This window comes from Lampetra fluviatilis, chromosome 37 (genome assembly GCF_964198595.1).
Source record: "Lampetra fluviatilis chromosome 37, kcLamFluv1.1, whole genome shotgun sequence".
NCBI classification, from domain to species: Eukaryota; Metazoa; Chordata; class Hyperoartia; order Petromyzontiformes; family Petromyzontidae; genus Lampetra; species Lampetra fluviatilis.
In genome coordinates, this window is record NC_136311.1 from 3,056,240 (window position 1) to 3,083,816 (window position 27,577).

At 53.6% G+C, this 27,577-nt stretch overlaps 1 protein-coding gene across 1 annotated transcript in view; it reads left to right on the forward strand.

The window, feature by feature from the left end:
- LOC144945231 (nuclear receptor corepressor 1-like) overlaps positions 1-27,577 on the forward strand; it is a 66,256-nt gene that overhangs the window by 29,639 nt on the left and 9,040 nt on the right. Inside the window, 28 exon segments of the mRNA XM_078873589.1 lie at positions 998-1,054; positions 1,583-1,669; positions 7,900-8,072; positions 8,571-9,040; positions 9,214-9,285; positions 11,742-11,884; positions 12,560-12,686; positions 13,353-13,495; positions 13,624-13,916; positions 15,815-15,938; positions 16,625-16,883; positions 17,299-17,427; positions 17,902-18,068; positions 18,741-18,864; positions 19,075-19,170; positions 19,735-19,844; positions 20,355-20,463; positions 20,988-21,125; positions 21,373-21,459; positions 21,811-22,097; positions 22,604-22,663; positions 22,802-22,945; positions 22,947-23,244; positions 24,021-24,230; positions 24,767-25,054; positions 25,658-25,807; positions 26,256-26,406; positions 26,661-27,469. Of these exon segments, the coding sequence (XP_078729715.1) occupies positions 998-1,054; positions 1,583-1,669; positions 7,900-8,072; positions 8,571-9,040; positions 9,214-9,285; positions 11,742-11,884; positions 12,560-12,686; positions 13,353-13,495; positions 13,624-13,916; positions 15,815-15,938; positions 16,625-16,883; positions 17,299-17,427; positions 17,902-18,068; positions 18,741-18,864; positions 19,075-19,170; positions 19,735-19,844; positions 20,355-20,463; positions 20,988-21,125; positions 21,373-21,459; positions 21,811-22,097; positions 22,604-22,663; positions 22,802-22,945; positions 22,947-23,244; positions 24,021-24,230; positions 24,767-25,054; positions 25,658-25,807; positions 26,256-26,406; positions 26,661-27,469 (5,305 nt within the window).

Consider the following 27,577-nt stretch of genomic DNA (forward strand, 5'->3'; position numbering starts at 1 on the left):
CGGTTCCAATCCGAGCTTCAGCTACCCAGGATGAAATCTGGTTCCCAAGTTTAGTGAGTGGACGGTGGCAGCCTGGTCACCGATTACAAAACAAAACCCATCATTCCGTTTGGCTGCAAGGTGGCCAGGAGAAGATGTGTTAGCGTTACAGCACGTAGATTATTGAATCTTAACTGTGTAGAGCTCTAAGCGTTATCCATGTACTCTTGAAATTGGTCTAATTTCCCAATGCAGAACCCTCTGGAAAGAGGCTTGAGTCTCAGCGAGGCTACTATTATACCTGGTTTTTCTAGACCTTGAAAAGGCATTTAATTCAGCATAAATGGATGCAGTCATCTGAGCACTCACAAACCAAGTAATGAATGGAAATGTATAGCCATTCGTCAAACTGTTAAGATGGATAAATTATACTGAGATTAAATGAAGAAAACAACATACAAGAGGGGAATTAAGTGCTTTTGTAAAATTTTATTTAAAAATGAAAGCAAGTGAGCAGTGTGCCAATAGTCAAATGTTTTTTTTATTATCAATGTACATTACCTGCCCTGCCGTTTAACATGCCAAGAGACATGGGCACTGATAGCGAGAAACAGAGGAACACATGGATTCAAGAACTTGTTCAAATTAAAGTCCTTGTATTGATTAGTAAGAATAGTAAGTGGGCTTGGGCAGGGGGGGGAGATGGCTGATTAGCAAGACTGGTGACGGGATAGAGAATAGGGCATGTTCAATCCTGCCATTTGAATTTCTGCGACATCTTTTCCTGCACACGATTGGTGCAGTGCGGGAGAGAGAAGAGAGAAGAGCGGTGGAACAAATGCCCCCCCCCCCCCCCCGCGTGCAGAATGTCACCACCTACATCGACGCGGCGCCTGCGCGACACCGAGTCGCGTTGTGTGACGTGTGGCATTTGCGCGCGCGCTTTGTGCTGTGGAAGCAATTGTGGTGGTGGCTATTGTTGTGCAGCGTAATTCTGCCATTTGAATCTCTCCATCAGAATTCACAAGCTGACAGACAGTGGCGCTCTGGAAACTACTCCTCCGTGGACAATGATGTGGGTGTGATTGCAGCTAGGTTTTCCAAATCTAGTCACACTGACAAGGCGGCGTATAGTAACGCGATGCCGCCTATTGGCGCGCGTTTTACCCTACCGGGGCCAGAGGGTGGTGAAATTAATTGCTGGTGTGGGTTGTATTCCACATTGTGCTCTGTTTTTTTAAGTGACACACTAATGTGCATAATCAATATTGGAGGTGGATCGATGCATCGGTTCATAGATGACATTCATAAGCTCACCTCGCCTTTATCGATTCGTGCATGTAAGAATCGATGTTTATCGATTCGAACATGTTGATTGTTATGGTTTCATTTGCACCCTGCAGCCACTCGTGGCCACTACATTCACAACACTGCTAATAGAAATGATTAAATCTTGCATCACGTTTATGGCCTGCAATTTTGACAAATCAGCTAATCGCAGCTACACCTTTAATTGCTGTTATAATGGAGCAGATGTGTTGCATTTGTGGTGACTGCGATTGCAAGTATAAATTAGTGTAACTTGTTAATTTGCTGTGCCCAGCGAGCATCGCTGGCTCTGCGCTTGTGCCATGGCTTTGCCTGTGCAGGTCGACTGTGCAGCATGGCAGGAACCAAGGCCTGTGACGATGTTAGTAAAAGGCTTCAATTTAAACACAAGCATTCATTTCAAACAGCTGCTCACCACCGTCAACCACCAGTGACACACGCCTGCATACCATCATGCCGGTCCCGCATGCACCTTGACACGTGTGTGTGTGTCTGTTGAACGCTTTGCTATATAACATAATACCCTGTGGCTTGCCAAATACATTCATGCAAATGTCTCAACTTGACACTACTGACGCACTTCGGGAAACGGTGTATGATGTGCTTACTAACTTTGAGGGAAGGGTTTTCAGCAGAACTGAAGGAGGGCAACGAGTTCGTGTGATTGAGTGCCTTGGCGTGACGCAGGGGAGGAACGGGCGGGGGGTGGTTCGCAAATTCGTGTAAAAGGACAACTCGGTGTGGTGTTGGTGAGGTTCGCGAGTGCAGGCAATGGGGTGACTCGGCGTGGGCGAGCGTGGTTAACGGAGATGCGGGGCTACTTGAGTTGTGGAGTGCGAGCTGCAGTGCATTGTTGTTTGCTGCCTGGGGGCAGGAAACATATCCTCAGTGGGAACACTGAATCCTCTGGAGCCTTGTTTACGGAATTTTGTAGTCGTAAGCACGTGCATGCAAACATAAGAGCTTACAAGTATTAGGCGCGTGCATTTGACGCTGTGTGAGACATTGGGGGACTATCATAGCAACCGGCAATCCGAGGTGGTGAATATCGCAGAGGGAAACGAGACGAACGGCTCCGCTCGGTTCGGCGGTCCGACTGCGAGCGAGACAAACCAAAGGGGGAGGCCTGCGGAGGATGTAATTGTCAGGAATTTGTGGCAGTGGAAGCTTGCGGGGCGAGGAGGGGGGTTTGCTGCGGCGCGGGTGAGCGGCTGAGAGCCGTGTGCGCCAGGCGGGGTCACTGCAGGCCGCGCGCGGCGCAGGCACATGATCCAGTTGGCCACATGTTTGCTGACGGCTCGTTTGGCTCACGGCCAGCGCGGGGAGTGAAGTTTACAGCAGATCTTGCGGCGCCGACTGCGCGTGCGGAGCCAGTGTGCGGGAAGCCGTCGGGATAGCCGTAATAAACCGCAGCGCTTGCTATGCAGTGCAAGGGGGTTGCTGTCGGGAAAGCGTATGTTACGGTGAGTGACTGCAGACGCAGCCTGGACTGTTTGTAGAAACTGTAGCAGTCATCGGAATGCGATGACTGCTACAGTTTCCATTTGATATCCGATATTGTTTCTACTCGAGCACGTTCATCTCTTTGATGTAAGAAGTGTGTGTGCATGCCCCGGCCTGGCCCGGGGTGCTCGCCGATATTTGCCGGTCCGGGTGTAGAGGGCGGTAACAGCGGCGAGGCCGTGCGGGTACACACAAGGATGCGTGCGGTGCAGTCTCCCCGAAGTGTCCGTCCGCCTGGCACAGCCCAGCGCCATGAGTCGACTCCTGTCAGGCTCGGCATCTCTGCTCCTTGGGCTACGAGGGATCGTTGACTGCAGGTTTTGCGTGATGCGCCCTCGAGTGCTCGAGACATGAACGGATTGTTTCGTTATGGCGGCTACAGCGAATGAGTTTTAGTTGGTGGCGGCGTTGTATTCGTGGGGCTTTCTGTGCTGTGGCTTTGCGCCCGGATTTTTTGGCGTTGGGCACGTATGCAGTGGCACGTAAACAGGACGCATGGTGCGCGGTGGACCTAGTTAGTGGAATGTACCTTCAAATAAACACGTGTCAGTTGCTTTTGGGTTATTAAATAATGTAGAAGTGTCGATAAACATGTCCTGCGCTTGTATGTGTGCTTCAGTGTGCGTTTCACGGTGCTGTGAAGCGCCGACTTGTAGTTGTGTCGCCTCTGCTTGGGCCAAGAAAACCTCAGAACACCCCGTTACAGCTGGGTCATCCTGTTGCCTTGGTCACATTTCCTGTAATTTTACCGAACTCCCAACTAAAACATATTCAGGCAGAATTTGTGGATATTGCACTTTTTTACCTTCCCCCCACCCCCAACGCAGGGGTTACTGTAGGTTTGGGTTGAATCCTGTCGGTCGTCAGAGTTTTATGGCAACCCCTCCTGCGGGATGTGGATCCTGTGATTGGGTCTTGGGCGATGGGCATTGTGCCGTGGGACACGGTCACAAGTTTTAGATGTGCGGTAGTCTCGCCGCATCGTCAAATGCCGGCCGGTCTCTCATCGTAATCCGAGCCGGGGTCACAGGAGGTCGCCTGGATGCGCTGCGTTCCCGTGCCCGTCGGGCCAAATCCTGCCGGGCAAAGTCTGCCAGCGCCTCAAACTTTCAGAGGCCTCTGTGTGGAAGCTCGTGGGTACGTTAGCGAGGGGAATCTCCCGCGTAACACAGAGGGGCGCAATGTTGTGCAGCGGCTGTACAGTAGGGCGTGTGCAGCCAAGTTTCTCAGGCGAAGGCTGTTTGAAGCAGAGCCGCTTGTTCCCAGCCACATCACGGCCAAGGGAGAGAGCGTCGCGTTGGCTCTGCGGCGAGTCAAGTTGCGTCTCGGCAATTGCCGGCGGTGGATTTGTCTGCGTGGCTCTCGGATTTGCCCGACGTCCAATGTGCTTTATGAGTCAAGATGGCAGTGCTGGATATCATGGAGATGGGGGCGTAGTGGGGGGGGGGCAGTGTAATGGCTGCTGTAGCGGGGATCCGTGTGGGAGGCAACTGTGCGAGCGCGTGGGCGGGGCTCGGCGGTGCCACGTGCCGGCGCTCTCGCCGAGCGGGATTACGGGGCCGCGCGTGCCGCGTGTGCTTCTCTCTCTCGCTGACGGCGGTGGAGGGGATGGGATGGGACCCCGATAGGATTTCTCGCCGTCGGGATTCTCCGTCTGAAGGAGCTCTCTAAGGGGCTGCTCCCGCACGGTTCAAAACAAGACGACGGTTTTGCGTTGAGCGTCGCCGGCCGTTTCCACCGCAAAGGGGGAGTTCGATGTTTACGTCTGCGCCAGCTTACGTGGATGCCTGAAGAAGTGGAGTCTGACAGCAGCGCTGTACATTTACTGAGGTTTGTAGCACTGATGTGCGGTAAATATGTACTCGGCACACGTCGTTCACTTGTGAGAGTTAAACGTATGTTGAGTCAAAGGTCCGTCTGCTTAGGATTTACTGCATTGCTTTGGTGAGCAGCGCATAGGCTCGCAAACATTACATCTTTTTCCCTGATGTCTCCCGTTAAATATGTGTTGTTCAAACAGCACAAGTGTTGTTGTGGTTTGTCGTTGCCGAATTTTTTGCCCATGTTTTTTTAAAGATTCAAATGTTGTTACTTAATCATCAAATCACTGTGATTTTCTGCTCAATTGCCAGGGGATGGTGCTCCTCTCCTGTTTACATTATTTGAGCCAGTGGTGGAAATTCCATATTCCTATGGGTGGATCGAGTCTTTCGGACAACCACACTTGACTTATGCACAGACGTGGTCCTTATATTATCGACTCCAGATGTGCTGAGTCGACCCTCAAGCAGGATTTGAAATCGCAAACTCGCTCAACCGCTGAGCCACCCGGCCGGATTTCCTGATACTAGGGCCAAATTTATGAAGAATAGTGTTCACGCTATGGCAACATAAAGTTATTATGCCACCTATGGAGGACGATTGTGTGCCCAGTGTGGCCAGCACAGTGCCTGCAGTATCGTGTTGACTCGGTGATTGTCGACAGTCGCCGCCTACCCAAACCACGTGGTTATGGTGGCAACTTTAAGGCGAAATCGACACTGAGGGCAATTCGTAAATTCTCCCCCGCTGTGGCCTTGTGGGATAGGTTGTGACCCATATGCTACAGAGTAAACCACAAATTAACCAGGAGAAGGCAATGGCAAACCGTTGCTGCGTTTGCCAAGGATGTCATGGCTAGAAATAGAAGTGTTCATGTCTACCACGGCCTAGATGAGGTTTCACAGTGAGCGGCGGCCACAGCTTGCCCGGTAGAGGCTGTCAGGGGCAGCAGGTGACGCTCGCCCGTTACCACGCGACTCTCCTTAACAAAAGTAAACATAAGTGTAGCAACTTGAAACGTTCAGACTTTGTGCCAACCGGGAAAACTTGAAATTGTAAAGCAAGAAATGAAAAGACTCGGTTAAAATGTTTTAGGACGGAGTGAAGTTAGGTGGAAAGGTCGTGGATATTTTCCAAATGATTGGCAGTTATGAATTTATTCAGAAGGAGGTGTGCACATGTGACAGGAGTAGGACTGCTGATAGACATACAGGCAGCAAGTTCCCTGTTGGACCCAATATTCTGCAATGTCTCAAAGTATTGCTTATGAAATAGTTTTACGAGCCATTTAACATCTCCATCATTCAAGTATAATATGAGGAGATCGATGAGGCTAAAGAAGGTTGTACATTTTGGATGATATGAATGATGAAAGAAGACTTTAATGGAAAGTTGGTGAGAGTAAAGGTAGATGATGTTATTGGACCACATGGATTATTAACGAGGAGTGAAAGAGAACATTGCATAGAAGAGTTCACGGTAAATGGGCACGTTTAGTGACGAGATCATCCCAAAAGATTGTGAAGAGCCCAGGTGACCATAGTTGGCACCAGATTGATTCATGGCTATCAATAGACGTTTTCGGAATGCGATTAATCAGTAAAAAGGTATATTATCATCCTGATGCGGATTGTGGGAGCGACCATATTCCCTTAGTAAGATGGTAAGATGAGAGTGAAATTAATCAAGTTAAAGAAACGAATAGGAAGCCATACAATTCAGGGTCACTCGTTACAACTGATGGAAAAATTCAGCAAAAGGCTGTAGCGGCTGTAAAACATCGAATTTTAGTGTTCTTCACAATACAGAAATTGTGCGCACAAAATATAAACGGTAAAAAAAAGTTGGTTGAGGCCATAAATGAAACCGTTTTCAGAGTAGGGGATGAAAGGTGGAACAAAATGGATGGCAGAAATCTTGCTCCTTGTGCGGGAGCTGAGAGAAGCAACACAAGTTCGTCCGAACGCGCTATAAGGAAATCGTTTTAAATGTTTTTATAACAATTAATGAAATAATGCTAAATGCGCATCGTGAGGAAATAGAGGGCATCAAACATAGGGTTCTTAGACTGATGCCTAGGAGATTCAACGAAATAACTGGGAAAGCGTACATTCTTCCAGTTCTTCCATTCGCATGGAGAGTCTAACAGAATTAGATTTAATGTATTTCAGCAGAAAGAGCCCAATGAGTTGCAAGGTTCTATTTCACGGGCGTCCCGCGACGGTACAGTTGTTATACGTCAAAGTCATGGTGACATAGGTTGTGATACGAACAGCCGGTACATGCTTTACTTGTTACAGAAATAGGCAACCGGTCGAAAACGTGTCTGCATTATTTTATGAACAAAAATAAAGGATGGGGAATTATTTTTTATTTAACGGAGTGAAACACAATCAGTAACTGGGTAACTTAGTGTCATCCATACTGACTCAGAATATCAATGTTTTGACTGGGAAGCATGCTAGATACCACAAGAAGCCAGGGAACTCCGCCAATTAGGTTACATAAGCAATGTGAACAATCGGTTACAACTTAGAGAATCTCATACAAAGTTCTTGAGTAAATATCATGGACAGATTTAAACGGAAGGAAGGCCATGATCACCGACATCTTTGAGAAAGGACGTGGCGCAGAGAGAGAGAGAGGAGTACACCGCCCTCTCGCCAATCCGGAGCCGTTCCGCTTGCCTCTCCCAGCGCACGCCGTGCTGCCTGCGTGCACAAAGTATACACGGGCCTCGCAGTGTTGGCCCCCGGCCCAGATGTGACGGTCACAAGGACCGTGCAACTTGGCTCCATTGGGGGGGTGGGGGGGGAGCACAGCAAAACCAGACAGCGGCCCTTCTCCAAAATGCCACCGGCACTGGTAACTGGCACCGACAGATGCAGCAGCAGCAGCGGCAGTATTGCTGCCCCGGTGATGTGACGTCACTTTCCCTGTATGCCTGAATCTTGTGCCGTTTCGTGAAGTTGCCTCACGCCGCCAGTGGAGGGAAGGTGGGAGGGGGGGACTGTGGGGAGCGGCGCTGCAGCCCGCCCACATATGTCTCGCACGCGGGACTGTGCAGTCCAGGCCGGCTGCCACTCGTACGCACGCACTCACGCACGAGTGGGGACACCATTGGCCATTGCACGTTAATGGTCGAGGACCGTGACTCCGCATCGCCGAGCCTCGGGCACCGCGAATTGAATCGAAACTAAAGTGCCGCGCTTTGTCAGCTTCACGCTCCCATGATTTGGTTTCTCACATTTTCCTTTTCCCTTCCAGCAGGCGATAACGCGACCCGTGACGGAAGAGAAGGATGAAAAAGAAAAGAAGGAAGAAAAGAAGGAAGACAGGGAACGGGAGAAGGAGAGGGAGAAGGAGGAGGAAAAGCCAGAGAAGGTGGAGGAGCGTGAGGAGCGCGAGGAGAGCCGAGAGAAGGAAGACGACTCATCCAGGTGAACTCTATCTGACCGTGGTGTCGCCGTGATGGACTAGTTTATATTTAGCCCGTTCATGGCGACGTGTCCAGTTAGAACGAGCACGCGGCCGCGCTGTCCCAGCCGAGTTGAATCCCCAGGGGGAGAGAAAGAGAATAGGGAGGAGAAAACAAAACGCACTGTTAGCTGCACGTGGGCCTGTGCTTTGGTCGTATATATAAGCGCCGCCCTCCGGTCTGTAGCTCTACAATAAATATGGTTTCTGCGCAGCTAAAAAGAGAGCTGCGTGTATTTAAAGATCGGCAAGCTTCATTTTGGCCAACATTCCTCGGTTGGCTGTCATCGCTCGCTTTATAGGTTCATGATGTTCATGTCAATGTGCGCAGCTGCGTCAGGAGGGATTTTTACCCTTGGTGTCCCGTAGCGGAATACGTGAGATCCCTCGCTCGCAATCCATGCCGGGCTATCCGTACGCTGCCCGTACTGAGCGGCTGCCCCGTGTGTCAACGTGTTCAGGGAGAAGGAGAAGGAAAAGGGAGACTCCTCGGGCGAAGAAGGCGATGAGAAGGGCCCGTCGGCCGGCAAGGGCCGAAGGACGGCGGGCAGCCTGTCGCGTCGGAAAGGGCGCATCACGAGGTCCATGGCCAACGAGGCTGCGGCAGCCGCGGCGGCGGCGGCGGCCGCCAACACAGCAGCAAGCGCCACCCCCGAGGACCCCCCGCCCACACCACAGCCACCCCTGCCGGAGCCCGTAATCGTCTCCACCTGTACCACTGCCGCTACTGCCACCGCCACCACCACTGGCGTTGCCACTACCGCCGGTGCCTCGCCCGTTGCCGCCATCCCAACTACCATAGCCGCCGCCACCGCCGCAGCCACCGGCACTGCTACCGCCACCATCACCGCCACGACCACCCTTACCACCATCAGCATTGGCATCACCCCTGCCACCGCCACCTCCTCCACCTCCTCCACGCCACTGCCGGGTGAGTGCCGGGAAACAATATATGGCTGCCCAACTCTCCAGTACGTTACAGTGCTGTGGTTGTGGTTGAGAATTGAAGCTGTGCGAATAGTTGTGCTTCAATGTGAATCTGTGTGTTGCTACATGAAGCTGTGTGCATGTGCGTGTGTGCGCACATGCCTTTGGTGTGATCAGCAATGGGAGCCAACGCGGAACCTGTGGAGTCGTCACGCTGGACCGAGGAAGAAATGGAAATTGCTAGGAAAGGTACGGCCTGTGTGCATCGCCATGAATCGCTGTGGCGACCACATCCCAGCACCATGAGCCCAGCAAATCCCAGCACTAATGAACCACGTGTCAAGTGTCGCTGGTTTATTTATGCAAAATAAACAGACCAAAGTCTGCCTCTATACATGAAGCAATTTGCTTAATTTTTGTCAGGCTTGCCCACCTCTTGGCCTTCCTGACATGTTTTCGAGCAGCTTTTGTTTAAGCATACAAAACCATGAACCAGTTTAAACCTTCTGAATCTCATCAGGAAAGCAATGCCCGCTAAGTAAATAATGTCGCGATTGCAGACTTTACTGGCAAGAGCTGTGGGTCCTTTCAGTGCAAAACGACAATACAGAAAGTGCTGATGCATGGGAAGATCACGGATGTAGGATGCGACATAGGAGGCGGATATTAAAAGTTACGGTAATAAAAACTCTACAGAGAAAACAGACCGTCCCCTTCCAAGCAATGGCAGGTGCACGCGAGACAGTTGGACCGTGATTTATCCCTTCCGAGATTTGCCCGCTCCGAAATGTCAATCTGGGTGTGCCACCGACAGGGTGTCTTTTGGTCGTTCGTAACGGAGGAGGAGCATTGCATTCTGATACACAGCAAACGCGTGCAAAGTTGCGTAGTTTGTAGACGACATATATACGTTCATACAGTCTCTGCACACACGCACATATGCACACGTGTTGTCACGTGTGTTACCGTATTGTACCAACCACAAGTTTCCCCTCGTGCCGTAATGTCGTGTTCGGCACCACGTGACTCTTGATTACTTCAACCGCATTGGCTGCAGCTTTCGAGTTCAACCGTGGGCTGTCACGGCTAAGCATTTTCCTTCAGTGCGCCGTGACGCCTGCGACCGTTTTAAGCAAGGGCGAGTCAGCAAATATCGCTGCCAGCAGCTGTTGCTGACAGAAAACCTAGCCTGGTGGCTTAGCGGTAGAGCGAGCGGCTCCCGATCGCAAGGTTGTGAGTTCAACCTCCTAGGGTTGATGAAATTAGTACCATGTATGTGGGGAAGTCAAACAGCAGTTGCCTTATGGATATACTCGTCCCCACCATGGGATTGTGGAATATCCTGCCTCAGGCTTTTGAAGAGAAATGACAAGCGCCGGGCCTCAACGTTCAATTGAGCAGAAAATCATTTCGACTTTTGAGCCAGAATCTGTAGGGAAATGTAAGCAGCCTGGAGAGATGAGCTATGATCGGATTAAACGGCACCTAATCTAAGAAGCATTCTGCTTCAGTGATGTAATGCATTGGGAGGTTTTCTAGAAATGTAAACAAGTCCTTGTTTATGTTTTATAGAAGCACAAAATGCCGGTGGTTATGGTTCAGTTGCTTCGCAAAATGTAATCCCGAGTGGTTGTGTGTGTGCGCGATTGCAAGGTCACGCTGCTCTGTCAATCACTAATGAGCCTAACCAGAATTGAATCCATTATGAGAGCCGCTGTGTGCCTCAAGACAATCGCCGCTCCGTCAGCACTGGAACATTGTAATTTGGGAAGAGAACATAACAGCACCCTAATGTCACTCTGACCCAGCTACCTTTCTGACATTTAACTTTGCGCTATCGTTACTAGATAATAAAATGGCAAAGTAGTCGGTTACGATTTAGGGGCTGTTTAATGTCTTTGGATGACATGCGAACCCAGTCTGAACAATAATACCGTTGTACGATCTTGCGAGCCATGCCCTGAATAGTTTTCAGTCCGAGACTGTGTGTCTGGTCCACTGCAGGGGTGGCCCATCATGCCACGTGAATTGCTGTCTGGTCCATTCGCGGTGCCCAGTGTTGTTGTTGCGAGTACGCTCACAGGGATAGCTGCTCTGTGCTGAGCGCCTGTCTGTGGTCACTACAGAGGTGTAAGCGAACAGGTGCCCCCAGCAGCAGAACCGCCGGCCGTTTATTGACGCCGTTGACTTAAAAAAAATGCACAACAAATACCAAAAATCTGGCAAAATTTATTTTATGAAACCATTCTTTACCAGGAGTGCTATCGTCACTGCTGCAAAAACAGTTTTAATCGGTTGAGGCACCTGCGCAGGTGATGATATTCTTGACAGCGTCTTCTTACGTCAGTAGCTGCAATTGTTGTCGAGGAACAGAAGAGACGGCTCGGGTGGTCACTGACACGCTCCTCATTGGTGTCCAAGTCGGAGCGTGTCGGTGACAACCTATACTAAAATCTAGGATCCATTTGTTCTCTTTGCTTATCGCTTGGCGAATGCTGAAAAATAATATCCAGTCAGCGATTTGTCAGAGTCGCTGAGAGTGTGATTCGGAAGGGATGCGCACCCGGTGTCCTCGGCAGGAAAGTCAAGAGACCTACTGTAGGCTGGTGGTCATTGTAATTGCTATGTCTCCCAAGTGTTGTGAAGGCAGTGACGGGTGAAATCGGAACATGTGACAGACCGTCATGGCTTGTGATGTCCCGCAGGGTTGGTGGAGCACGGTAGGAACTGGCCAGCAATTGCCAGAATGGTTGGCTCCAAGTCGGAATCTCAGTGCAAGAACTTTTACTTCAACTACAAGCGACGACACAACCTGGACGCTCTGCTGCAGCAGCACAAGGCCAAGGGGGTGAGTGGCGGCAGCTGGCAGCACGACATACACAGACACAAACAGACACGTACACGCAGTGCACGTAGATGGTACTGCGATGGATAATTGTGGGGTGTCCAGCCTGCAAACTGTGTGCCAAGTGAGCATCCCGTCTTGTCTGGCTGTCGATCTGGGCGGCTAATATTCTCGTGCTAATATCATGCACGGTTTTTTATCGGGGCATCTCAATGAAAGATGCTGTTCAAGGCATCTATATCAATATGAACAGTGCACAGAACAAAGCATGAAGTAGTAGCCGCTGCAAATAAAGCACAGGCCTAGCCACGAGCTGGTGCAGATTACTTGGCGGCGCGGCACACCGTGTATATATCATCGCAAGAGTGTGATGTGGAAGCCGAGTAGAATGGGGAGGGATTTCCCCTAGAATGGTGGTGAACGAGTAGACGTGGGAAGATTGGAGAGAGCGTTCTTACAGATGTAACTCGTCAGCGGTAGGGAATAAAAGTCGAACGTTCGGACTTAGAGGCAGAAGGGAATAAGCAGAGCGGATGACCGGGGAGATAAAACTCTAGACAGCGAGAGCAGCACAGCAGAAGGCAGTGCGTGCGCACCGTGGGGAGGGAGGGAGGGCGGCGGTGACGGCGTGCGGTGTTGGTGTGCGGTGTTGGCGTGCGGTGTTGCTCTGCGCCGCAGTCGCGGTGGAGGGCGCGGGCCGATCGCGAGCTGTCGCAGTGTGAGAGCGTTGCCTCCACCGTGTCCGCCCAGGACGACCAGGACGACGACGATGACGAGTCCGGGGCGAGCGGCGACCAGAGCGAAGGTGCGGCGGTGGAGACTCCTGCACACACACGCCCGTCCCCTCCGAGATGGAATCTCCTCCGTGCTGTGTTCGACAACTGAGCTTTTTCTCGCTATTTCTTTACTCCCATTGCTCACGTTTAGAACTCCCTCGCGTCGTTTCCCCTCCCCCCCCAAGTTTCTGTAATCTTTCTCTGTTGAAGAAATGCGTTTCTGCCTTTATTTTTTTCCACTTGTGCTGCAGTTAGGGGCGTTTAGGTCTGAAGGTAGCAGCTGTGATAAATATGAGGAGGGTTTCCTGCGGGAAATTGTTTAGCTGTGGTGCATACTGTTGATTTTTCATCGCCGCGAATTACAAAGCGCGTATTCATACATTGATACATCAATTAAAATCAATCTTTAAACTCTTATGCTAATGAGTTAAATGTACAACCGAATTTAATACAAATGTCTAAATGCCGAGATACTCATCGCAGCGTAAAAATCGCACGCAAAACATTTGCGTGTCGCTAAATCTGCAATCGAGAAACAATGCAAGGAGCTTTATCAAAACGAGGTTAAAAATAATGGCGGACTATTGAATGCAATCGTGAGTGGAATGGGAATGATGGTGATGGGGATGCCGGAAGGGGGAACGGCGAAGCGCGGCTTACGCGGCGGTGCGCGCTGCTGCCCGTCCCCGCGACAGGCGGAGACAATAACAGCTCGGACACGGAGAGCGCGCCGTCCCCCATGGATACCACACGGCTCAAGGAGGAGGAAGGCGTTTCCGGCGGCGTCGACGTCAAGCCGGCCAACTCCGGGGCCGTGCCGCTGTCTGCCGACAAGGAGGTGAGGGCAGACGGCACCTGGCTGCATGGGCTGGTTTCGTTTCATTCCGTGCATATCTGTACGATTGAATATTATTGTCAGTGTGTGCCTGTACATTCCTTTGCGTATCTGTGCGTGTGTACGAGCAGGATGCTGCGAAGGTGGAGGAGCCGGAGGAGCCAATGGAGGTGGACTCCAATGCCCCCGGGGCGCAGGTGAAAGCGGAGTGCAAGACGGAGGAGGAGGAGGAAGAGGTGGAGCGTCCGGCGAAGGCGGTCGCCGCTGCAGACGTCCGGCGTCCCGTCGAGTTACTGCGCGCCAACGAGGAGGAAGGGGAGCTGGGCGAGCTGGTGCGCCGGCCGCTGGGCAGCGTCACATCCATCTCCAGCCACGATTCGAGCGCCACCTGCAGTGCTGACGAAGGGGAGGAGTCTGTGCCGGGGTAAGACCGGCGAGATTTCCGGCGAAGCTTCCAGGCAGCCCGGGTGCACGACGTTAGGTCGGCGTCGACATGGCTTGCACCGTGCTAATTATTGAGCGTGGGGCACCGCTTGCGCAGCATGTGCTGCTGTTGTTGTGGGTATTGTGTGCGATGCCTCTGTGATGAGTGATTGTTACACTTGGGTTTTTGCTGTCACTTATAATCTCGGCTTGGTGTTGTGGGTTAGGCCACGTGTTGACAATATCTTAAGCTTCCACTACGAACGATCGCCGGCATTGCCAGGAGGAAGAGGATGATGATGACGACAATTAGCAGTGACCCGTAGTGGCGGTGGCGTTGAGCACCAACGCTTGGTAAGGCGGCACATGGTCCGGCACGTTACGTTTTCAGGGTGCGGGGGGAGGCAGCTCCCATAGACTCTCGCCTGGTTTGAACCGCTATTACTACTGCACCTTGACAGAATGACTACAACCGTGCCCTCCCTCTGGAGTTACATTTTTTGTTGTGTATCTGTGTGATTTAATCTTTACTGAGATGAGCACAACCCATGAGCTGATTAGTCACTTAAACTACGGAGGGGATGCGATGCCTACCAATGCAAAGTGTTGGCTCCAGAATTTCTGTGGTGCAGAAACTTTGAGAGACATTTTACGGCTCTCAAAATATCGACAATTTATCACGTTTGCGGCATTTATTGTACACAAAGCAATGACATCATGAAAACTATTTGAGCATTTTATAATTGGATGTTTGCAGCTGCAACGTAAAAAAAAACATGCACAGGTAAAAATACAATGTGCTTAAGCTGCTCGAGCGAGATGGGATCTCGTGAGATTAGAGCTTGTTAATCTATGGCAGGCGTAGGGGGTGTGCGCAATGTGCTTTGTGTGCAGGGGCCTTAGAATGTAAAATGTGACCCGACCGGGTGTTGCTGCCCTGGCTCCCCCGTGGGAGTTTCGTCCCTGTGTCTTAGCGCTTAGTTCCCTAAGCACAACATCTCCCATAAGCCGCTCTTAGGCAGGAGGTGGCCTCGTGAAACCTCCACACGTGCATCGTCGTGGTCGTGTGGAAGCCGCGTTCGTGCGCGTTGAGTGGAAGCTAAGTGCCCCCGTTGGGCGGGCACGTGGGGCCACCAGCTCGGCTGTCACATGGAGGCTGCCTGTACCCGCGACTCGGGCGTGCCAAATCCTCCGGGCGCCGCGTTGGGGTTGAGCCGTTGAGGTCGGGCCTGGCTGGCAAGGGCAGTCACTTTAGGCGCATCGGCAACGTGGGTGTCACGCCGGCCGCCCACCCACGTCGCTGTGCTCTGTGTGGCTTGAGAGGCTTGAGGTGACGTTTGTCGGGCGAATGTTTGGAGAGCCATCGTTAATGTCTCTGGGACTTTTACGCCTCTAAAACACTCTGCCTGAAACGTGACTTGGTTTAAGTAGCACGGAGGTATTTGCAGCCAAGCATTACAAATCGTAATTCAACAAATTACTTGGTGATGCTGAACTTGTTGTGTTGTGAGGAAGGGCCATTCCCTCAGGCGTCATCTATTATATATTTTGTCTTTTTGGGCAATAATGGCTAAATTTAGTTTTGAGGATTGTTCTTCCACTTACTGGACCGTGAGTGGAAATGTTAATAATTAGTGCATTGTTAAACACTTGTACACCACGTGACAATTATTTTGGCTATGTCGGGTGTTGGAGGGTTCTTAACTACGCATTTGGTGAGACCATTACGTGACCTAACCCAAAGTTACGAATCGCATTAATGGTTGTGAAAACGTGCGACGTGTTAAACACACACACACACACGCACGTGTTTAAGGAATGTGTCGTGTAAGATGAGACTTGGCGTCGGTGTGGCTTCTCGTGTAAAGTGCGTGTGTGCGCGCGTGTGCGTGTGTCCAGCGCTGTGTCGCCCAAGCCGAGCCTCCTGTGCCCGCCACGCGCCATGATGATGTCACCGCCCATCAGGCCACCCGCCATGGACCTGCAGCAGCTGAAGCAGCGAGCGGCGGACATCCCTCATATGGTGAAGTGACACATCGCCCTCACCACTTTGCTCTGTGACCACTTGTGCGCGGTGGTGTGGACCGACGATCGCGCGTTGGCCGCTCGTTGCAGATGTTCGCGCGCGTATTAACCGTTGAACGCTACGCGTCGTCTGCTTCGCAGTGGACGTTAAAAAGATTTTGGGACGTCATTCGAAAAAAGAAGGCCATTCTCTCCTGGCGCCACAGTCCAAATTTGACAAATTATAAAAATTATATAAACTTGTAACATACCTCCTTGGTTCTTTCGGTAAAGTCACGTAGAAGAAAAATAATAAAATAATAAAAATAAAACATAATAAAATAATTCTCACGACGTTTCGGCCACAACGCAAGCAGCCGTCTTCAGGTGGAGAACAGGTCTGTCGAGAAGGCAGAGTCTGACCTGTTCTCCACCTGAAGACGGCTGCTTGCGTTGTGGCCGAAACGTCGTGAGAATTATTTTATTATGTTTTATTTTTATTATTTTCCTTCTACGTGACTTTACCGAAAGAACCAAGAAGATGAATCCCTGCAGTCACGAAAGCTTTAAATCGAAATTTGTAACATACCACGTAGTATTCGCTCGCTCTCATAGAGAGAACGAGGTGGAGGCGCGAGGAGGAACCGAAGACGAGCAGGAAGGGAGCCGCGCCAGGAACCTGCCATGTGTGCGTGTGCGCCGCAGATGTACGCGGCCGGCCCGCCGAAGGCGCAGGCGGACGCGCTCACCATGTTCCAGCAGCAGATCAAGGTGGTGGCGCAGGAGTCGGCGCTGGAGGACCCCGCCAGCGGCCACAGGCACGACGCATCGGACGCCGGCGGCCTCAAACGCGAGTCGCAGGATCCGGCGGGGGCCTCCCGGCGCGACTCCCTCGACGGGGAGCGGCATGGCAGCACCAGCCCCCGTTCGCTCAACCGCAGCTCCGCCGGCCTCGACAGAGACGGTGCGCTCCGTCGTACAGCTCGCCGAATCCGGTTTCTAATTCTCCCGACTAAAGTTCAAAGCGCTAATTAATTATCTCCATCAGTTTGCCTGTCGGTAACAGGGGAGCACGGTAGATTGTTTGGGGGTGTGTTGAGGCTCGATGGTGTTGTGCTGTGTGAAAGTGAAGAGGAATGGTGCTGCTTACTTGAACTGAAAGAAACGCCGTGTGGTATGTATGTGTTTTTGCGCGATCGCGTCCGTTTGTGCGCATATGGGATTGCGCTTATGTTCGTGTGCGCGGGCGCGCTTTTGTAAACGCCTGCTCATTTGCGTGTGTGCACGCGAGCGCTTATGCTAAGTATCCGTGTGCGTGTCCAAGTGAGTGAGCGCGTGTGTGGTAATGCGTGCATATTCCGTGGGCCTTTGCCGAGCAGGCCGCTCGGTGGCCTTCTTCTACCAGGACGCGAGCGGCGGAGCGGTGCCCTCATCGTCTCCGTACCACGCGTTTGTCCGCGAGACGGGCAGGGCCGGCGAGCTCTACCTGCAGAGGCACCCCCTGCCAGGTGCTGGCACACGTACCGCTTCACAGCCACGCCTTCCTTTCATTTCAGCCGGGTCCGTCCGGGTTCACTGACCTGGAAAATATTTTCACACTCGGAATCGCACCTCATCCAGTCTACCTCTCGCTGTGGCTGACGGTCACGTGCCGCTTACTCAAGTCTTCCGGCACCCCGAATATATTTGGTGAAAAATTAGGTCCCGATCGTAGCTCAGGTGTCGTGTTGGTGTTAAGCGGTGCTGCGAGCAGGCTCTGCCGAGATGGGAGGGCCCCTCATGGTCTTCTCGTTGAGTAAAGGTCGTGTCCGCTTCCCCATGTACTCATTCACTGTTGATTGATTGGATTGGATTTAATACGTGCAGTTTAATTGAGCTTTCGGTGGAGGTTAAATTGAGGTGTGAAGTGTTAGAAACCGTACACACTAGCGAGTTGTCAGTGGCGTTGAGGGGCATCTGTGGGGGGCGTGTCGCCACTCCAGGCTTGCAGCCGGCCCCGCACCTACTGGACGTGACCCGGCAGCCCGTGCCCCGGCCGGCGCGGCTTGGCGCCATGCCGGGGCCCCCGCCACTCATCCCGTCGGGGAAGCAGGCCGGCACGGCCGAGAAGCCCACGGTCATCATGGGCGGAGGAGGCTCCATCACGCAGGTGGGACACGCACACAACCACAGCCGCATGCGCGCACACGCAAACAAAGAAAGATCCTCCTTATAGTGTTTAACAGACTGTTGGGGCCGTTGGCCAGCACCACGCCTAGCCGCCTTTGTATCTCCCATTCTGATGCTTTACGCATCGCACCAGGTACTCGTTTAAGGCGACCGAGGGGAGGCCCAGGACCAGTTAAAATATATTTTCTGCCAATGTTCTTGGTTGTCACTGTGAATCGAACTCGGGGCACGCTGGTGAATTACGAGAGCAGCCAGAAGCACGACGTGAAGTCGCTGCTGGGCAGCCCGAACCACCTGGCCCACGCCGCGCTGGCGCAGCACCTGCTCGTGGCGGACAGTGCTCGCGCCGCGGACAGGGGGGGTGGCGTGGGGGGGGGGGGACGCGTCCTGCACTACCGCTCCACCTTAGCATGCACAAACTTCTTCCTCTAGACTGCACAACCACACAATCCAGAGCACCTGGAAAAAACTTTTGCATGAGAGGAGCACACTATAGCGTGGTACAGATTGCCCTTCTAACCTCTACCCCCTGCTCACCGCACCGAGTCATTCATGGTTGTGTTGTCATGCTTGTGTTGGTATGCTTGTGTTGTAATTGTGTTGTGCTTGTTTTGCGGCTGTGTTGCGGTTGTGTCGTACCGCGGGCACGCAGGGCATCCCTGCGTACCCGTCGGGCGCGGTGCACGCGCGTGTCGCCTTCTCCACGGACCCGGGCAAGGTGGCCATGGGCTCCATCCTCATGGGCACGCCGCGGCCCGCGGACGCCTCCAAACACGGTGAGCATGCAGCGCACACGATTTATGCTCCCCGCTCTCAGCAGTAAATTACGAGCCTTTGCAGGGTAGCGGAGGTCCTCTGAAAGCCTCACCTCGTCCCATGACTTTTTGGGGAGGTTTCTGCCAAATGTTCACAGGAGGTTGTTGATTATTGCTGCATTATGATCCCAGTTGAAGTAACGGTGCATGGTTGTCCGCGTGCACGTGCAGCGGCGGTGTCGGTCATCAAGCAGGAGGAGCTGTCTCCACGCGGGCAGCCCGAGGGCCTGCACTCCCGCCAGAGCTCGGACCCCTCAATCCTCATAGGTATGAAGCCAGCGCTTGCTCATTGTCAACGAAACTAGGGTGGGAAACATTAGTCAGTAAGGCTTCTTAATGTGAGCCGACAGTGACTGAGTGGACGATGATCGTCGAGCGCAACGACCACTGCGACCGGTGCCCAGCAGAGAGCGAAGCGCGACCGGCTGTGACGAGACGGAGCTCATGAGTGTGGGGACGAGGACGCTGACAGGGACAATATAGCAGCTTCGTTATAGCAAATATGGCAAATTGAAACGTGTATAAATATTTACTGAGTTCGCTAATTGGCAAATCTGATATAATATTGGGGAGAAAATAAATTATTCAACCGTCGCACCAATATTGAGTAACTGTGTGGACTACATTTATGATTGTTTGAGTCGATGAGACTGAGAGTTCGACAAAATAAAATCCACAGATTTAACTAAAACGCCGCAGGCTGCCATCCACGAGACTTACCAGGATTAAAACAAACGACGCCGACTGAATGAATACGGCAGGGCAGCCACTTGTGCCGTGTCGCTTCACGTCACGCGTGCGCGTCTCTCCCTGTCGGCCGCGGTGGCGCAGCCGGGCCATCGGCGGCGCCCATGCACGAGGGCGTCGTTTCCAAGGCGTCGGGGCCTCCGGCCAAGCTGTCGCTGGACTCCTCCGTGAACTACCGTGGCTCCATCTCGCAGGTGCTGAGATGCGCGGCGGCGAGGGCGGTGGTGAACTCGTTCCCCTAAAGGTCGTGCTCGAACTCGTGAGCGTTTTCACCAAATGTTAAAGCGTGCCTTTTATGCACCCACTGAACGGCTGTAGCCACAGTAAGGAACTCATTCAAATGTTCACTTGATGTTAAACCAGGTGAGAGCCTGTTGAGATTTAACTGTTTCGTGTACAAGTGAGACATTGTTTAAGCAAAGCTAAACAAAGAGTGTAATGATCATTAAGCCGAAAGGTGCTCACAGCACAATTTCGATTTTCAACGCATTTACTTGGAACTGCATGACTCGCGCACGATCAGGGCGGCGTACTTGATTAGTTAAAGGCAGAAAAGGGGAAGTGAGGCCATGAGTTGGGGAAGGAGGCCACCGCGTGGCCGTCACCACACACGTAGTGGCCGGTACTGCATGGCGGCCTGCCCGAGAGCTGGTGCCTCTCCTCTCCTTGTTGCTCATTGCCCCGTGCCTCCCCTCCACCGCCAGGGCATCCCTGCGGAGGTACTGTACAAAGGAACCATCTCCAAGCTGGCTTCCAGCGATGAGTCCACCGGCTCCGACCGCGGGAAATCAAGCCATCCAATGTCCTACCCCTGTAAGTCGCATTTCCACAGAGTGCACAGGCATTTGTACATCACATTCCGGGATGTGCTCGCACAGCCCTTTTGTCAATCCACTGCTGCATGAGGGCTTCCTCAAGCCTTGCGGTCGTGGGGTTATTCGACATCCATATTTCACAAATATGATCATTGAAGGTTGGGAGCGTATACGCTTTGAGTTGGGTATGTCACAATATTTGATCTTGCGAACAACGTAGCATGCGCATTGGTGCATGGAGCAGCCTACAATTCCTGTTTTATTCATTTGGTCACCCAGCCAAGCTCGCGGCAGGCTCAGTTCTGCTTAGCTTCTCGTTGGGATGCTGATCACTAAACTACCACTTTTTTCTATTATTTGTCTCAACTGAACTCGGTTGAACGCACTAAGAGTCTGTGAGTAACACTTTACAGATATGACTGAGTATACCTGCACTCGCCCTCCACTCGCCAACCAGCGCCGCTGCTCGTGCCGTTCCCTATTGCGATGTCCGAGGTACCGGCGATCGGTGTGCATTTGTAGCTCTCCAGAAGAGCGCCGGCGAGGGCTCGCGGAGCCCCAGGGCCCCGCACGAGATGGCGGGGAGCAAGCGCACATACGACATGATGGAGGGCGACCTACAGAGGATGCACCGCCTCGCCGAGTCCAGCCCCTACGAAGGTGCGTGTCCACGGCACCGGCACTGCCAAGGGAGGGCCGTGGGCAGCGATTGCTCAAGCCACCTCGCGGAGGGAGTTGTATGGAAAGGGTGGAAGGCGACGGGCTGTGGGACCGTCTCTTGTCGGTTGTGCTCGATGCTTCTCACGGTTATGCTGTTGTAAATCGTTGTCGTACGAGATGAGAAGATGTTTACGTGCTCCAGGTATTTTATTGAATGAACGCCACCACCGCTCTGCTGTTGTGCCAGGCCTGTACAGCCGAGCCCAGCACAGGGAGGGCGCCGGCGTCCCGGAAAATAAGGAGCGCGCATCCGTCCTCGGGTCCATCATGCACGGTTCGTTCTGCCTGCGAGCCCCGTCGCTCATACGCCCACACTCCCCATTTAACGTTTGGTTTCGGGGTCACAATGGAGGGGCGACGAGGTGGAGTTTGAACCGTCCCGCTCTGTCACTAACGTAGCTGTGCGCCCATTACAGTTAAAATAAGCACGCAATTCTGATTTGACAACAGACGTCCGCTTCTTCTTCGTCAAGAGTCCCGTTATTGTACCGATTGTCTTTAATATCAATTCCATTTCTTGTGAAGGTGGGGAAACTAAACCGTGGTTCAAGTCAGTGGCTCAGCCAGCATCCCCCGTTTGGAGGTGGCTTGAGATGGAGCGTTGTGTGTTGGCACGTGCGAGCAGGCACGCCCCGGGCCCACGTGGAGCCGGAGGAGTTCCACCGGCGCGAGAGCAAGCAGATCAAGCGCGAGGACATGTCGCCCAAGGGGGGCGGCTACGAGGGTGGCCTCGGCAAGGGCAAGCCCTACGACGGGCCTCATACTATCAAGGAGACGGGCCGCTCCATCCACGAGCTCCCGCGAGCCGACGGCCGTAAGCCGGCCGAGACGGCGCAGCAACAGCAGCAGCGCCGCACCCCCGAGGTGATCCACGCGCCGACGCGGGTCCTGCACGAGGGCTCCATCGCACAGGTGACCACTCGTGCCTCTGCCATGGCCTCGCATTTCTGCAGTGACCGCTGTTAACAAGACAAGGAGGAGAGGGAGCTGGGATGGGTTTTGGTTTGGTTTCTCACAGGTGCGGAGCTCCAGGTTCACGGCCGTTTGTACCCGGGGTACAGCAGCCCAAATGTATGCAGCTGTTTATAAATACACCTTGTTTTGTTGTGTGCGAATTTTTTTACGTGCCAACGGAACCACCTGCGCTTGCGTTCCCACTGCGGTGCGTTGCCCCCAGCTGGTGGTCCGGCACAGCCGGTGTTTTATTTTGATGCTGAAAAAAATGTACAAATCGAAGTGTGTGTTCTTAGTCACGAGAGCAAGTTTTTACTGAAATAGCTTCTTATACCAAGAAGCGTTAATAATAAGCGTGCACGAAGAAAACCAGAGAATGCGGCGGCAAGGCCATCCCTCGTGGAAGAGCGTCTATGGTGTAGGTGCCTCATTGCTCACCCAAGCTCTTCCCATTCACACTCCAGATTGCTGGGGTTCATGCTGGATCAAAAATCCAGCTTGCCACAGCTGTAAATTATGTGCTGGTAGGTCAAAAGAAATTACACATTGAACCCGAGTACCCAATTGAAGAATTTTTCACTCATTTTTAACGCACGCACCGGACAGCGGCGATCGAGCGGGAGTTGAGCGTCCCCGTGCGTGCGTGTGCGCGTGCCTCACAGGGCACGCCGGTGAAGTACGAGAGCAGCCTGAAGCACGACGTGAAGTCGCTGCTGGGCAGCCCGAGCCACCTGGCCCACGCCGGGCTGGCGCAGCACCTGCTCATGGCGGACAACGCTCGCGCTGCGGAGAGGGGGGGTGGCGTGGGGGGGGGGCGACGCGTCCTCACGGCAGTCGGGCGACAGGGGGGCCGGCGGTGGCGGTGGTGGTGGCGGCGGTGGCCGCTACGAGGAGGGCAAACCCGAGGACCTGTCGCGCCTGCGCTCCACGTCCGTAGTGAGCGCAGTGCCCAGCTCATCGGTGCTGAGGGGCGGCCCCCATGACGCCGGCAAATCCCAGCTGAGCCCCGGCACGTACGAGGAGCAGCTGGCCACGATGCGCCTGCCCGTCGGCTACCAGGGCTCCATCGCTCGCTCGTCGCCCGCCCTCGTCCGCTCGTCTGAAGGTGCCGACCGCAGCCCGAGCATCACGGTGTGGGGAGTCTGACCGTCGGATCTGTGGTCACGGTGATGCCTGGTTGCATTAAACCGGGTTTAGTTTGTTATTGGCTGCTTAAAGGAAGATGCGGAAGAAAAACCACTGCTGTCGTTCCGCAAGTTGGTGCCCAGGTTGTGTCTGCTGGGCTTTTCGGTGCACATTTTAAACTTCATAATGTTGATGTCAGCAGTCACTGTGGTGGCATGACTGCTTCTTCACTTCTGTGCTTGATAATACAACGTCACTGCAGTGAAGTCAGTGGAGCATACCGCAAAGTCACTTTAACGTACTTATTTTTCCTCGATAATGTAGCCTGAAACTTTTGACAGACAGTCTGGAACTCGCAACGTAGGGGCCCTTCTGCTTGATGGGATCTGTTTTTGGTTGCAGATTCCATGAAGGGAATGTGTATTAAATCTAGTTTTTATTTTCCCTGTGGAAAGATTCCAAAAATTCTGATGCAGCAACTGTTGTTAATAACAGCTGAGGTTGCGTTTTTCCGACATAAATCGTTGGCACCCACGTAGTCAATTAGAAAAATCCTCCCAGAGAAACTGAGAAAAAGGAATTGGCTTGGCTTGAGGGTGTTTTTTTGTTTACTCTGGCTCATCACGGTGGCCTGACTAATGATGTCACTAAAAATTCTGAAAGATTCTTGAAAGTGCCGGGGAAGAGAATTCTGTTCTTGCGGATCGTGCGAGTGCCGACCCACATTAATCGCGGAAAAAAACAACTCTCTTTCAGGGAGCATCACGACGGGCAAGCCTGTGTCTCACGAGCGCAAATCTACGCCCACGCCGCGCGACAACGCCGCGCCCAAGTCTCCGGGCTCGGTGCAGGAGCGCGCCGGCACGCACAGCCCCTACGACACAGCGATGCGCGACATATACCGCGCGCACCTCCCGCTGGGCTTTGACCCCGCCAACGCCGTCTACCACCCGGCCTTCCTGCAAGGCGAGCGTCATTGCACCCCGCACCCCACGCGGCGCGCCCGCCCACCGTAAAGAAATTCGGACGAAGGGGAGCTTAATCACCTGGCTTTCGGAATCGCATCCAATCTTGGAACCGAAGTTTTGGGCGGCCGCTATGGTCACAGGGCCGCAGGCCTACGTGGTGGGCAGGAGAAGCTACCACAGCATGGTCCCCTTGTTGTACTGTGATTCTGTGCTCCCTCTCTTCAGTAACCGGCACTGACCAGCGTGGTGAAGTATGGTCAAATAACACTTTAAGTGACGGCATTGACCGAATATGTATATCCTCCAAATAGTTTCACATTTTGGTTTCTCAGATGATCACTGCCAAGGGCATTCTTTGAAACGTCATGGAATCATGGCTGCTGCTGTAGCGGTGGTTCCTGTTGCTGCTGTGTATTGGCAACTCGAGTGCTGTGTAATGAAGTGTTGGAGCCTGCGACTGAGGGAGATGGGTGAATGCATGGGGTAGCAAGTGCAGTTGTTGACGCTCGTCTCTGGTATTGCGGTTATCTTTAGCGGTTGGGCCTTACGCTCTTAACCCCGCAGCTCAGGGATACCTGATGGCGCGGCCTGGGACGGTGGGGGCCCGACAGCTGTCACCGGGCCCGGCCTACCCGGGTGCCTACCAGTTGTACCACCACCACCCGCACGTGTTCTCCGAGTCGGCGGCCGTCATGGAGAACCGGCAGACGCTGCTCAACGATTACATCACCTCGCAGCAGATGCTGCGCCCCGAGGTGGGGGGCCGGGGGCTGTCCCCCCGCGACGTCCCCGTCACCGTCTCCGCCTACCCCCTCCACCCAAGTACGCACGCACACGCATGCACGTATGCATGCATGCGCACACGCCACAAACTCGCTTTTTAGCCATCTCTTAGAACTAGAGTGGTTGGGTTTGTATCGCTCTGTTGGGAACTCAAGCGACAGCTCTATTGAGTCTCAAGACTTTTCTAGGAAGGTCCTTTTTAATTAAGAACCGTTTGTGCCTGATATTGTCAGAGACCTGATGCTAAGCAGGGTCCAGCAGGGTTAGTACTTAAAGAGGAGTCGTAGACTTGGGCTTCAATGTGGCCAGGGGATTGCAGGACATTGGAACTTGTGCGGAGCTTCGATTGTTACTCCTTCGTATGTGTAGGTGTTCTCCGGGTGCTGCAGTTTCCGGGTGCTGCAGTTTCCTCCCACGCGTAGCCAAACTCTCATTTAAGTAATTGCCAAACATTTTAATGCAGCACCCTCCTGAGAAATTCTGAGCCTCCGGCTCCCTGGCTAAATAAGGCGCATTACTATCATGTTATCTTTATAATCGTCAACAGCTACGCGACTTGCAGTGCTCTGATCGTGAATTAAGAACACCGAAATGGACGATTCCCTTCTGGATTCTACAGCCGTGCGCGTTGTGTGCTCTCAGGCATCATCAACCTCGCCCAGATGTCGCACCACCCCATGCTCGTGCCGCAGCCCGGAGGCACCAGCACGCCGCCCATGGACCGCATCACCTACATGCCCGGCACCTCGCCCGCGTTCAGCCGCCCCTACACCGCCTCGCCCCTCTCGCCCGGTGAGCGCCACCGCCCCGCGGACAGCTCCTGTCGTGGCACCGCGCCTGGTTCATGACCGCGGATGTTGGCCAAATCGTTCGGCACCCCTGGGATCCTGGGTTTGAGTTTGAGGTTACACCGCCTTCTCAGCTGTGGCGGGTTGATCATCTCAGCTCAGGTGCCAATGACTGCACAAACAAAACCACCAAAGGACATTTGAATTTTCATGTCATTTGAATAATTTCCAGCTCTTGAGACTTTAAACAAAATCGATTTCATTGACATGACAGGCTCAATAAATGATGTGCTCCCGAGTGTGGATGAAGGGCCCGAGGTGAAGTGACATCATCCTCTGGAGCTATTCTGTGATACAGGGTGGTGCACTCAAGGGCATGTCTTCGCCGTACGGTGGCACAGTTGCTATGTCATTGACGGCGCCGTGCTTGCTGCGTGGCACTGTCTCCGCAGGGGTGGACCCGACGGGGCTCTACGCCAAAGGGTCTCCATCGCCCGCGTCCCCGCGCCCCCGGGAGAACGTCATCCAGAGGCCGAGCATCGTGCAGGGCACGGGCAAGACGGTGATCACGTCCACCGAGTCGCTCGTCCACTCACGACCCGGGTGAGCGGCGCTTCCCTCGCTGTCCGCCGAGACGGATTCGGACTCGCTGCTCTGTAGTGCGCTTCAACGTTTGTGAGATGCACCTAAATTAATGTGCAACGTCTGTGTTGATAGTGTTTTGCATTTGTGGTGTCCCAGAGCCAGACTTTACGGAATACTGCTGTGTTAATTTGTCACGGAGAAATGTATAGAGTTGAGGTTGCTGGTGGGAGTGCTGCTGTGGTAGTCAATTTTGGGTGTGACTTCTCCTACAGGTCTCACGGGCTGGAGGTTTCGGCCAACGCCCAGGGAGGCGGGATGCAGTCGCGCTCCAACTCGGAGCATTACAAGAGCAAGGAGGGCAAGGCCGAGTCGTTCTCCGGGCGGAGGGAAGAGTACCCGTCGTCGCGCAGCAAGTCCCAGCACTCGGGTGCAGAACCCCACGCGGCCGTCAAGTCCCACCACCCGTACCCCGACGGGCAGGCCGCCGCCTCCGCTGCTGCCGCCGCCGCCTTGTCGGCGCAACACGAATCCTGGCGCCGGGCGGAGCTGGCAAACAGGCAGCAGGAGCACAGAGCTGAACACAGGACGGAACACAGGGCGGAACACAGGACGGAGCACAGGCCCGAACACAGGCCCGAAATAGCGAGCTATCACACGTCGGTGCTGAGCACGGCGCAGTCGGTGCGCCCGCTGCCCTCGCTGTCGTACGGCCCCTACAGCGAAGTGGGTGGCGGGAAAGAGCTGCGCGCGGCTGCCCACTACGTCGAGCAGCAGCAGCAGCAGCAGCAGCAGCAGCTCGGCCAAAAGGACGTGCGCTCGCAGGCCGTGGCGCAGCAGCAGCAGCAGCAGTTCTCTGACGGTAGCGCTGGCAAACAGCGGGGTCAGGCCATGCAGCCTATGACTCAGTACCCCGATGTTAGCAACAGCAGCGGCAAGGAGCGGCCACAGACTAAGCCCTTGTCGCGGCACGAGCAGGAGCTGCGAACCCATGGTAAGACTACGATGACGGCGGCAAGCTTCATTGATGCTGTAATCACTCGGCAGATTTCCACGCACGCTGTGCACGCCGCGCCTGGGGACGGTAAGGCTCAGCCCGGCATGGCGACCCCACCCTTCCACCTGTGGTCGTGGTTGTCACCCCTACACAGCCCCTTTGTTCCCCTTCCACGCCCCACCCTGCCCCGCCCCC